The sequence below is a fragment of the Ruditapes philippinarum genome, unplaced genomic scaffold (assembly GCF_026571515.1).
Source record: "Ruditapes philippinarum isolate M1 unplaced genomic scaffold, ASM2657151v2 ctg4082_1_1_1_1, whole genome shotgun sequence".
In the NCBI taxonomy this organism is placed as follows: Eukaryota; Metazoa; Mollusca; class Bivalvia; order Venerida; family Veneridae; genus Ruditapes; species Ruditapes philippinarum.
In genome coordinates, this window is record NW_026858806.1 from 37359 (window position 1) to 50106 (window position 12748).

At 33.5% G+C, this 12748-nt stretch overlaps 1 protein-coding gene across 1 annotated transcript in view; it reads left to right on the top strand.

Annotated features, from left to right (window-relative positions):
- The first annotated feature begins 2822 nt into the window (after nt 1–2822).
- LOC132754325 (mucin-2-like) overlaps nt 2823–12748 on the top strand; it is a 31233-nt gene continuing 21307 nt past the window's right edge. The window contains exons 1-11 of the mRNA XM_060744940.1: nt 2823–2999; nt 3996–4190; nt 5186–5247; nt 6080–6181; nt 6993–7169; nt 8204–8403; nt 8706–8823; nt 10017–10181; nt 10457–10542; nt 11157–11276; nt 11980–12139. Coding sequence (XP_060600923.1) covers nt 2926–2999; nt 3996–4190; nt 5186–5247; nt 6080–6181; nt 6993–7169; nt 8204–8403; nt 8706–8823; nt 10017–10181; nt 10457–10542; nt 11157–11276; nt 11980–12139 — 1459 coding nt within the window. The 5' untranslated portion in view covers nt 2823–2925. The remainder of the gene's footprint in view (nt 3000–3995; nt 4191–5185; nt 5248–6079; nt 6182–6992; nt 7170–8203; nt 8404–8705; nt 8824–10016; nt 10182–10456; nt 10543–11156; nt 11277–11979; nt 12140–12748) is intronic.

A 12748-nucleotide genomic window follows, 5' to 3' on the forward strand; every position in this document is an offset into this window, starting at 1 on the left:
AGGCAACAGTAGAACACGTTGTCATATGGGTGTGCGATCACGTGTTTCAATGTATATTGCATCTGTTACAGCTTTTCGGAATTTGTAGATGATTATGATTAGTACTAAAATGCGACCGAAAAATGCAGCCTTAATAGAATTGTATTACATTTCCATTTTTATGAAACCAATGACAGACCTCTGCTTTTGACTTAAGTTGTTAACAAGAAATGTTGTAGGACGTTATTGGCATACCTATAGCACATAATTTAAATAGTTTAACCAATATTCAGCCTGCAATGAAAATACAACTGCGTCGTATCATATTTTATTTTCAACTGCGTCGTATCATTTCGTAAAAATCATTATTTTCTTGGAAAATAAACATCTCTTTTAAATGAAAGTTTAGTAAATGATGCAAAATTATGTTTTGACGTTCATGGTGAACTCTGAAAACGCGTATAAAATTGATTTGAAGGGAAAACGATAGATAAAGCAATATGAACTGCGTCGTATCCACACATTTTCATAAAAATTCTGCCCCGCTTCGAGTTGCAAGTTCGCTATAACTTTTGTTTTACAAAATAGTTGTGCAAGCAACATATACCGAACGAAGCGGAAAATAGTGTAGCGTGTTAATACATATATCTTGTTTTCAGTCATTTCCAACAAAAAGAGTTATAAACAAAAACATACATTTTTCGCTCCAAGATGGCGGCGTTTGTTTACATTTTGTAGGATACGACGCAGTTTTGATTCCCAGCCCTGAAAAAATTTAATATAAGTCGTTTTGAAAAAAATTCATATTTCAACGACTATAATAATACACGTGTATTATTATAGTCGTTGAAATATGAATTTTTTTCAAAACGGCTCATATTAAATTTTTTTGATATATATGATCAGTACATGTGCTTGGATTGACAAATATGCTTTTTATTTGGATTTTAAAGGCGTTTTGAGCTCCACACCCCAAGTGTCTGTGACTAATTATGGCATAACAACACTTAAATTTAGCAATTCATAATTCCACGGAGTATAGATCTGTATCCTACATATACTGAAATAGTCCGTATGTTTTGTACAATGTCAAAATGATGGAGGTAGCACATTGATAATGTGGAATGTGCATCATCACTTTCATCGTTCATTATGATATGTAACAGGGCCAGTAATGGGGATGTATTTATATTTTGTAAAATGTCAGAGTTGTTTCCCTTGGACCTTTAATGATTGTTTCCAGCAATCCATAATGCAAATCCTGTCTAAAAATCAATTTGTCGTGATTTATTTATTTATTTTGTAACGATCCGTAAATTTTTATATTGTAAGAAATAGACTATAAATGTAAAGTTTTTACATAAAATCTGGTATTTACGGTGGCACAAAGGTGACATGTGTGTGAGATACTATGTCGTGGCCACGAGATATTATGTCTTGGCCACGAGATAGCTAAGTCGTGGCCACGAGATACTATGTTGTGGCCACGAGTCACTAAGTCGTGGCCACGAGATTGCTAAGTCTCGGCTTCGAGATAGCTAAGTCGTGGCCACGAGATAGCTAAGTTGTGGCAACGAGAAAGCTAAGTCGTGGCCACGAGATAGCTAAGTCGTGGCCACGAGATACTATGTCGTGGCCACGAGTTACTAAGTCGTGGCCACGAGATACTATGTCGTGGCCACGAGCAACTTTTACAAGCTGGTGAAGTAGGGGCATCCTTGTACTATAGCACATGTCTAGTTAATTAGGGAAATTCAAATAAATGGTGTAATCTGATTGGTTATTTATCTCGTGGCCACGACTTAGTAACTTGTGGCCACGACATAGTATCTCGTGGCCACGACATAATACTGAGCTATCTCGTGGCCACGACTTAGTAACTCGTGGCCACGACATAGTATCTCGTGGCCACGACTTAGTAACTCGTGGCCACGACTTAGTAACTCGTGGCCACGTCATAGTATCTCAGCTATCTCGTGGCCACGACTTAGTAACTCGCGGCCACGACATAGTATCTCGTGGCTACGAGATAAAAAAACACACACATGTGACCTTTGTGCCACCGTAGATCTTACATTCAAAAATAGTGTTTCAATTTCTATTCACTGTATGAATGGTGGTCAGGAGTACCCCCGACATCACGACGAGCCCAATGTAAAGGTGGCGGAGGTCACAGTTCATCTGATAATGCATCTTTATTTACTTTTTAAATATCTTATTAAGTTATTATTTATTTGCTATAAATTTGTGATTATTTTCTCCGAATTCACTCTCCGTATTATTATTATTTTTAAAAAGAAATTCCGATATTATTATGATTCGAAAGGAAATCTGCTTCCAAATTTATTTCCAGTAAATCGAAGGGATTAATTGATAAAAATCGGGTCCATGGACAAAAAAAGTAAACACAAATAGCTCCGCGCCTGTTGGCGCGGAGCAATAACAATGGATTAGACCAGCACTCAATAACATTAATTATTATTAACTATTGATGTATGTAGAAGACGTCTAATTCGAAAATTACATAAATAATAGAAACAGTTATATTCTATACATTTTTTGTTTTCTGAAAGAAATTACCATCTGTTACACCATTAAAAGTCAGTTTTATTTCAGTGAACAAGCCATAAATTTGCGTCATAAAATTATTCCTTTTTGTTCCCTTTGCAAAATGCAAACAATGCGATTTTAGTACAAAACATCTATTCCTTTCGTCGTTATATGGTTAAATCATTAACCCTGCAACAGCACTTCAAACAATGAAATAATGCATCAAAGACAGAATATTTTATGCGATATTTACACCCTAAATACATTTCGGGCTGAACTATATATAAGTCAAAATGCTGCAGAAATATCAGATCGTCAGGGTGACTTGGTGACAAATATTTGGAAACACTAACTTTCAAAAGATTTCAAAGATAACTAAAACACACGAGAAGTGGAATGGACATTTGTTGTCCAAGAGTCTGGCTGTTGACACTGGTTATGCTTGCGTACTGTGGACTCGCTCATTCAAAGTAAGTTCGTAACTTTTCTTAATTTTGGTTTGGATTTTTTTTTCATTTGATTATACTTGCGCATTTATTTTTCTTATCTAACAAAGACGAATATATTTTAACGTCTTCTTTTGTTTTCCGTCTGCACATGGAGATAAATGGCCTGTTATATAATGTTTTTTGTTTGTTTGTTTGCTTTGTTCTTTTTTTGACAGAGAAAATAAAACAATAATTTAGAAACTTAAGATTAAAAATATATCAATATAAAGGTCAAGATAAGTCTCTATAAAAACTGAGTGAAAATGCAGTTACTTATATTGTAAAGCTCAAAATAGACATTAATAGTATCGGGCCGCAACGCGTTGCATCTGAATACATTACCGTCTGCGTTGTAATCACTGGGACAGGGTCGACACGTTTTGCACACATTTTCAGTCATCATTTTGCTGAAAGAATATTTAATCACATACATGTAATAACTAAATAGTAAACTTAATTATTAACACACATGTTTGAAGTAAATCGAAACCCAAACTGTAATGTACACGCTAATCACAAGCAGTGATAGAGGAACACATTTCATTATCTTTATTCTTTATTTCGCTATTTCTTTCTAATTTTCGAGTTAAGTTCAAATTTTGTCAGCATTTTGTGTTTAATTTGTAATCAACTTCTATTTTTCAAATGATATCATATTGATTGCTGATAATTATATACTATTTATTAACTTCAAATATAACATATTATTTTTACTATTGTGAAGTGTCAAATCTAATGTTAAAACTTGTAGTCCGACCCTTTTGTTTTTATGAACAACTACAGCATCCATGTATATAGTGAACATTTATAAAAAAGCAATAAAATATTATTAAACTAAAGAGTACAGTTGTGATACACATTTAGCTATGTTATCAGTCTTTAGCTCGTTTGCCGAAAGGAAAGGTTTTGTCAAGCTGAAAGCAAAAAACTTTTTTTTCCAAGCTGAAAAAAAAAATGTTTAAATTTTTAACTTTACAGACTATGTGACTATTCCGTGGTTACATACGAAGATGTCAGTGCGAAATGTTCAAAATTCACAGTAATGATTCTAGACGGGTTCATTCTAAATAAAACGTTATCTGGATTTGGTTCATACTCGGACAGTGAGATACAGTCTATTATAACTAACGCATTGTTACAACCTGAAAACAGTCCAAATTGTATCTTCACAAAGTAAGATTTGCTCTATATAACTCACCTTATTATTATTATATGAGCCGCGTCACGACAAAACCAACATAGTGCGTTTGCGACCAGCATGGATCCAGACCAGCCTACGCATCCGCACAGTCTGATCAGGATCAATGCTGTTCGCTTACCAACCCTATTACAAGTAGAGAAACTGATAGCGAACAGCATGGATCCTGATCAGACTGCGCGTATGCGCAGGCTGGTCTGAATCCATGCTGGTCGCAAACCCATTATGTTTGTTTTGTCGTGACGCGGCTCGTATAAGTAAAGTATCAAGTTCATTTTTGGTAGATTATTTCAATTCACCACACAAGAATTCAGTTATATAGGGAGAGAGTACATGTAGTAGGTACAATGTATTGGTATTCTTAAAAATCACTGAAGTATATTGTCGCACAGAGGGATCTTCATATCGAGATGTCACATTGATGATATTATCAATTATATTTTACAAAGATGAATATAAAATACATATGAAAATGCTTACGCGTGCATGGTTGTCTTGATCACGTTAACTACATATACAAAGAGCATCCTTAAGCTTTGCGTTCTTAAAGCAAATCAAGCAATCTTGGTTGTTTGAAAATGAGATTCGGTGAACCATCTTTAGAACATTGTCATTAGAACAAAGTAGTTATCTATATTTATGAATTGGGGATGGGGGGGGGGGCGGTGTGGAATCTCAAATGGAATAATTTTGAAGGTCTTCAAATCGTTTTTAACCTTTACCTTACTGAAACCGCAAGTGATTAGCCTATGTCACCAGTATAGAATCAGGCCAGTCTGTACAGTCCAAGTTTTTTTTAAAGAACAATTCAGAAAGCTATTGTAATAATGGTATAACAGAATGTTTGTAATATCATAAATGATCATGTTGATAGTGCCCAAATATAGACCAATCCACATTCATTCGTGAAGATTACGTATTCTTATAACATTTCAAAGTTAACACGACTATTCTTATATACTTATACCAGAAAGATAGACAACAAATATGAAGATTGTTGTGCTGGCTGGACAGGCGCTAACTGTTCCTCTGGTAATGTATCATTTATATGTCTTATCACGTGATACAATAATAATGTCCGATGATTCTGTTTAGTTTGTTGAACATTTCAGCTCAGCATTATGAAAATTACGTTATTTTAACATAATTGAGCCGTGTCATGACAAAACCAAAATAATGGGTTTGCGACCAGCATGGATCCAGACAAGCCTGGGTATCCGCGCAGTCTGATCAGGATCCATGCTGTTCGCTTACAAACTCTATTACAAGTAGAGAAACTGATAGCGAACAGCATGGATCCTGATCAGACTGCGCGGATGCGCAGGTTGGTCTGGATCCATGCTGGTCGTAAACACATTACGTTGGTTTTGTCATGACGCGGCTCAATCTATTTAAGCTTGCAACTTATGTAATATCACTTCTAGTGGTGTCATATGAAGAAACATGATTGTAACCCGAGTAGGGCTCAAACCCATAATATCTGTGTTGAGAGCCAGGCACCTTAACCACTAGGCTATCACTCCACTTGAAAATTAACTAGTGAAACAAATAGAATATCACATTTGTACTCTTCTATAATGTTAATGTATAGATATATTTAATTTTTTGTTGACATTGAAATAAGTTTGCACACATGTCAATAAATCTTGCAAATACATAATCATTCTTTTGTCATATTGTTAAATATGAACATTTTCAGAAGGGAGTTTTTTAGAATATTTTAAGCTAAATACTAGTTGTTAAATTAAACATGATGTCATGTATGCATTCTGTTTTTATCAAACGATCTTTCCAACATTATAATCATTTTGGAATTAAATGACTTTTTTAAATGTAAATTAAGCACGTTTTTGTATCATTTCAGTTGTTTGTGACCCTCCATGCAAGCATGGATATTGTGCAATGCCTAGTTTTTGTGTTTGTGATGACGACTTTACTGGATACAGGTGCGACGATCTAGAATCGCGTGAGTGATTTTTCTATGTCATAATCATCATAATACATGTCATCATATACTATTATTATCCTTATAGCTTTATGATCATTTATTTAATAATTTAGACTCTGAGAGAAATTTTGATTCCAATTATTGCTTACTATCATATATTCACTACATAATCATGCAGAAGTCTGTTATAAATATTAGATTGTTTTGTCCAACGGTGATAATTTGCTGTTCCTTGGCGTTTTATAATTTTATGATATTATATTATGAACATAATCGTAAATGCGATGTCATTTTAGAAAGCCTACTATAAAACTATTTCTAGAAATGTTTTATACAGCTCACCATGTGCTCGTTCCTTTTTATATTTTCAAAGACAAGTTTGAGATAAATCTGTATGAAATGACATCTCCATTGTTGTCGCTGATGGCAACGTATACAAGTAACAATATTTGACCAGTTTAACATGTACACCGCCTGGCCTTACCCAATAAAAATGGAGAAATTAATATCAAATGAAAACAAAATGGACGAAAAAGACCTTCAAAAAGGGCGCCTATGTGGCTTGCATTCTGCCACGTTGCTTGTCTGGATACCTTTATATAGAATTTAGATACTATTTTCATGTACGAATCTTGAGACCAGTGTTTGAGCTCTTGCCGAGTAAACAATATTTAGAATATTTGTCTAAAGGAAGAAACATTAGCTCTTTTGTTCAGGAAGTAGTGTACTTCACGAAAAAAAAAATAATTTAATATCTGACTGAACGGCGACTCCTGGCATTTTTTGGAAATGCTAATACTAGTATAATCATAATTTATTTTATTTTTAGAAGCGAACAACGTCAGTTACCAGTATTGTTACGGCTCCTCACAATGTTACGGTCCCAAGCAAACATCATTTGAGGATACGGCTGTAGACGAATCAACGTGCTGCAGTAACGGTGGTGGTGGTTGGGGCGTTGATGGCACGTCAATGTGTCAGGCTTGTTCGGATCACCATTATACTGGTACGTTTTTTATGTTAAATTGTCATCATTGACTTCTTTTGCGAAAATTGCTAGTACACAAAGAGGTAATCGATTTTGCATTTAAGATTCATTTTCTTGTGCTTATTTGTAATAAGTATCTTTTTTTGGAAGTTATTCTGCAAAACACATTAATAACATTGATTTTTTATGTTAGATGTACCAGACTGTGAAATATCAACTGGATTGTTGATGGTACATTTATAATGACCATTATTTTCTCTTCAGTTTACTTTCTTTATAATTGAGCCGCGTCACGACAAAACCAACATAGTGCGTTTGCGACCAGCATGGATCCAGACCAGCCTGCGCATCCGCGCAATCTGATCAGGATCCATGCTGTTCGCTATCAGCTTCTCTACTTGTTATAAGGTTGTAAGCGAACAGCATAGATCCTGATCAGACTGCGTGGATGCGCAGGCTGGTCTGGATCCATGCTGGTCGCAACCCCATTATGTTGGTTTTGTCATGGCACGGCTCATATATTGTTTTTGTGTACTTATGTAAAAATATTCAATCGATGAAAATTTACACCATTTGAAATATATAATTGATAATGTATATTTTATTGACGAATGCGATATACCATACTTAAAGATCCTGTATGTTTTGTGATTGATGTTGTTACTGTGTGTATACCACACTTGCAAAAAGTTATATATGTATATAATTATGCAAATAAAACAATTTTCAAATATCGAAGAATATGTAAAATGTGTACTGCAAATATTTGTGCACATTATATTTAATCAATGAATTATATGCATTCATTTCTTATTGGAAAATTTGACTTAGAATTTATAGAAAATAATTTTCTAATTACCTCCCTTTATTTAAATGAAATGTTAAATTGGGTAATATCTTTATAAATAATGCTCATTGGAACTTACAATATTGAGAAATCTTAATTTGAGCATCATATTTATGAAATAAAACCATGAAAAAAATGTGTTACAGGATCTTTAACTTTTCATGCTGAGCCGCCCTTTTACCATTTCTTACTTTATTTGATACAGACACCAGTGTGGTCAATCAAACCAATGTTCTCCCGTTCAGGACTTGTTTGAATTTCGGTAAAACATATTACCGTACATTTGACGGATTGGAGTACCAGTTTTCAGGTGAATGTACGTACACACTGGCAGAGAACCACAATCAAGGCTGGCATGTTGAAATGTCTGTGAAACAGTGTGAGACCATTACTACATGTGACAAGGTGTGTATAATTGCTCAACAACAAATGAGCCTCGTCACGACAAAACCAACATAATGGGTTTGCGACCAGCATGGATCCAGACCAGCCTGCGCATCCGCGCAGTCTGATCAGGATCCATGCTGTTCGCTATCAGTTTCTCTACTTGCTGTAGGGTTTGTAAGCGAATACTTATTCTTATCCTCTATGTTTTTTTCCTGTTTCAGCTCGATTTCTGAGTTACTTAATGGCCTGTAGATCTAACTTTTCATAAATATTCTCGTTATTTTCCTACAACTTTCTAGCTATTGTTTTTTTTCTTTCAGAAAATATCTATATATATTGACCAAGGTGACAGGATAGAAATACAGTCAGGAAAATGTTATATCAATGGTGTATTGACTGAATTATTACCCGGAGAACCACATTTCACTCCAAAAAAGTGTGAGTTTATTTTCAAAATTAAAAAAAAAATTGAGATCAGTCAGTTGTAAATAACCACCTCACAAAGACAATATTATTTACAGACTCGGTTTGATTGCGTATTTTCATATAAGTTAATGAAAAGCATTCCAATGTTAGCCCCGCACCGGCTTTAGAAGCAGCGAATCTTAACAATAAATTTCATACAGCAGTCATGTAGAACATAATAAACATCTTTAAAATAATAATCTAAATAAAATTTCGTTTTCAGTTAATAAGAGTCCAGATAAAAAAAAAACAAGAATATCTGTGTTGGTTGATATTATTGCCGTTTTTTGTTTTGTTGTTGTTTTGTTTGTTTTTTTATTCTTTGTTTTTGGTGTTTCCTGTCTTTAAATATTTCTCAAGAAAATTATATATTTCATGTCATACAATTCCACCCAATATATAGGACTGATTTAAATGATAACTTGTCTGCATTTATACATGTACTTGATTTAAAGTCATTTACAGAAATCAGGTCAAAACTGTTCTTTTCTATTAAATGATAAGTTACCTTTAAAAACATAAAAACAAAATTAGGGTGAAAAAATTCTTATTTAAAGTGATTTCATTTGTTGATAATGAAATCAACCACAATGCAATTGTTTATATACGGTATGTATATGTATATTATATACGGTATGTATATGTATATTATATACGGTATGTATATTATATACGGTATGTATATGTATATTATATACGGTATGTATATGTATATTATATACGGTATGTATATGTATATTATGTACGGTATGTATATGTATATTATATACGGTATGTATATTACATACGGTATGTATATGTATTTTATATACGGTATGTATATGTATATTATATACGGTATGTATATTATATACGGTATGTATATGTATATTATATACGGTATGTATATTATATACAGTATGTATATGCATATTATATACGGTATGTATATGCATATTATATACGGTATGTATATTATATACGGTATGTATATGTATATTATATACGGTATGTATATGTATATTATATACGGTATGTATATGTATATTATATACGGTATGTATATGTATATTATAAATTTATAATTATACGGTATGTATATGTATATTATATACGGTATGTATATGAATATTATATACGGTATGTATATGTATATTATATACGGTATGTATATGTATATTATACAGCATTCAGCATAGATTACAGCGGCGAATGGCTCCACATTGAGTCACCAAACGGTCTACGTGTAAAGGTGGACATGAAATCAACAGTGTATGTTACTCTAAACAAGGATAAGAATATCGGAGAGCCCATACACGGGCTTTGTGGCAACAGCAATGGAGATCCTTATGGTAATACATATACATGTATTAAATTATAATGTAAGATAGGTTTATACCTTCAAAGATATATTATGCTATTATGCTCAAATAAAAAAGATAATTACTATACAATCTCTTTTCAAATGTAAAATAAATATCTTTTGAATATACACACAGAGAATATATGTTTTAAACTCCATAAAGTTCATTCATTTCCTAAATACATTATACTTGTGTGATAAATCTAGTGTCACCCCACCACCACACACCCCAAAGACATCTTTAACTATTTATTAATATTTAAGATGATCTTGAAACAAAGAATCATGAGATGACAACCAGTCCAGTGGTGTTTGGTAACTCGTACAAGATTGTTGACAGTAGCTACATCGTAAGTTATACATGTATTTAAACTACATAATGTATATAATTTATCTCGTTCAATAATACAAAATGATACAAAAATACCTATTTCGTTTGGGTTTTATTGTTATTTTTGAGTATTCACAAGTATATTGCTTTGAGGTTTGCAAAAGTCATTCACAGTAATTCAACTGACTGACTGGTGCTGCTTTTTGGTTACACACAGATTCAAAATTATTCTTTGAAATTGTATAAATACTCGTTTTATGTGTACATGTGACCTTTTACTGTAATAAAGGGGTGATTTCTGTCTATCATTATTGTTTCAGGACATTATGTATTTCGTTGATGCATTAATATTTTAAATGCTATGTTTACATTGTGTTTATCTTATAAACTGACCAAAGCAATTTCTCAAAGACATTAATAGAGTATTGTTATATCTGTATTGAGGACTATGGTGCGTTTTTTTCTGCGTATTTATTAGAATGACACGTTGTACTTGATCGTTTTAAAACTAATTCAAGAAGATTATACACGTGTTCATCTGACATTTTAAGTGTAGTTTTTATAAGGTAATTATATCCTTAAGAGTGTCTTATATAGAAACTATGATATATTAAAGTGTTTCTATGGTTACAGTGTAGTGATGCTGGTTCATTAAGGGATGCATGTTTGAATGTAGCCGACAATGAACAGAATGAAGCTGCCGCCGAGTGTTCATATATACGTTCACAAACCTTTCATGATTGTCATGGCGTGGTAAGCATTATTTGATTATCTATAAACCTAATATAGCTTTATTGTTTTTGAAACAAATCAAGGTAGTTTATTGCTCGAAACAATTTGTTCGTACTAAAATACAAACCGATTTACGCATAACAATAAATGTTGAAGCGTTAACATTATCTAAAATAACATAAAAAAATAACGGCAAGTAATAAAGTCCAATATAATTTTGCCGACAACTATGTTAAAAAAATGGTGTACTTTAGTTTTGTTTGAGATAAACAAAAGTGAAAGCGTTGAATGGGCGCGATTGCCCAGTAATTACGGTGTCTGTCTCTCAAATCACAATCAGGGATAGTGAGCTCGAGGCTTTGAGAAAAACCTGGCTCTAAGCCATGTTCATCACATGACACTAATACTGTGTTCAAGGTTATAAAGAGTTGTTTAAAACTCAACCTCTGATATCTGGGGTTTGATTGGCGAGAAACCAGTATAAAAAGTCTGATTACCAATGAAAATATTAGATGGTTTGAGACAGGACCCCGAAAACAACTTAATTACCTGGCATACTACTTAGTCACAGAATGTGGATTATTCATTTGTTCATATAAGCTTAAAGATTTCATCACAGTGGAGCTGAGATAAATACGTTTTAGCTAAAATGAAAAAAAAACTAAGTATAAATGTATATAGATAAATTTCTATACGTTTTTTAACATCTGAAATACCATTTAAGGTCAATGAAGGGCTATGGTATGAACTCTGTATGAACGCTCACTGTGCAGAGGAAACCTCGGAGGCAAAACGTGCCGTAGTTTGTGACGTCACAGAGGCATACGCTAGACTTTGCGCTGATAAGAATGTCACAATATATTGGAGATCACTTCTAGACTGCCGTAATATTATTTTTTCTATGATATATACTGCTTTATTTTATTTAAAAACTATTGTTATGAACACTTTCAAATAGAAGCCATATTTTCTTTAATGAATGAGCACATTTCAGTCAATATGAATAATAATTCTTGCATATGAGACTGATGTTTCCGTTCGTTTTACCCATGCCGGAAATTTCATCAGACATGGTGTATGCCAGATGAGTCGCGTGCTGCTAAGGATGGCCTAATTTCGCCGTTATGAATAAAGTCTGCTATAAGAAAGAAATTACGGGTGTAATGACATAAATTTCCATGGAAATTTTATTAAGGTAAAGAATATGATAATATAGTGAAAAAATATCTGACATATGAGCCGCGTCACAACAAAACCAACGTAATGCGTTTGCGACCAGCATGGATCCAGACCAGCCTGCACAGTCTGATCAGGATCGATGCTGTTCGCTTACAAACCCTATTACACGTAGAGAAACTGATAGCGAACAGCATGGATCCTGATCAGACTGCGCGGATGCGCAGGCCGGTCTGGATACATGCTGGTCGCAAACGAAAATGTTGGTTTTGTCGTGACGCGGCTCATATGTTTCCGGTTTAGATCGGCATATTCGT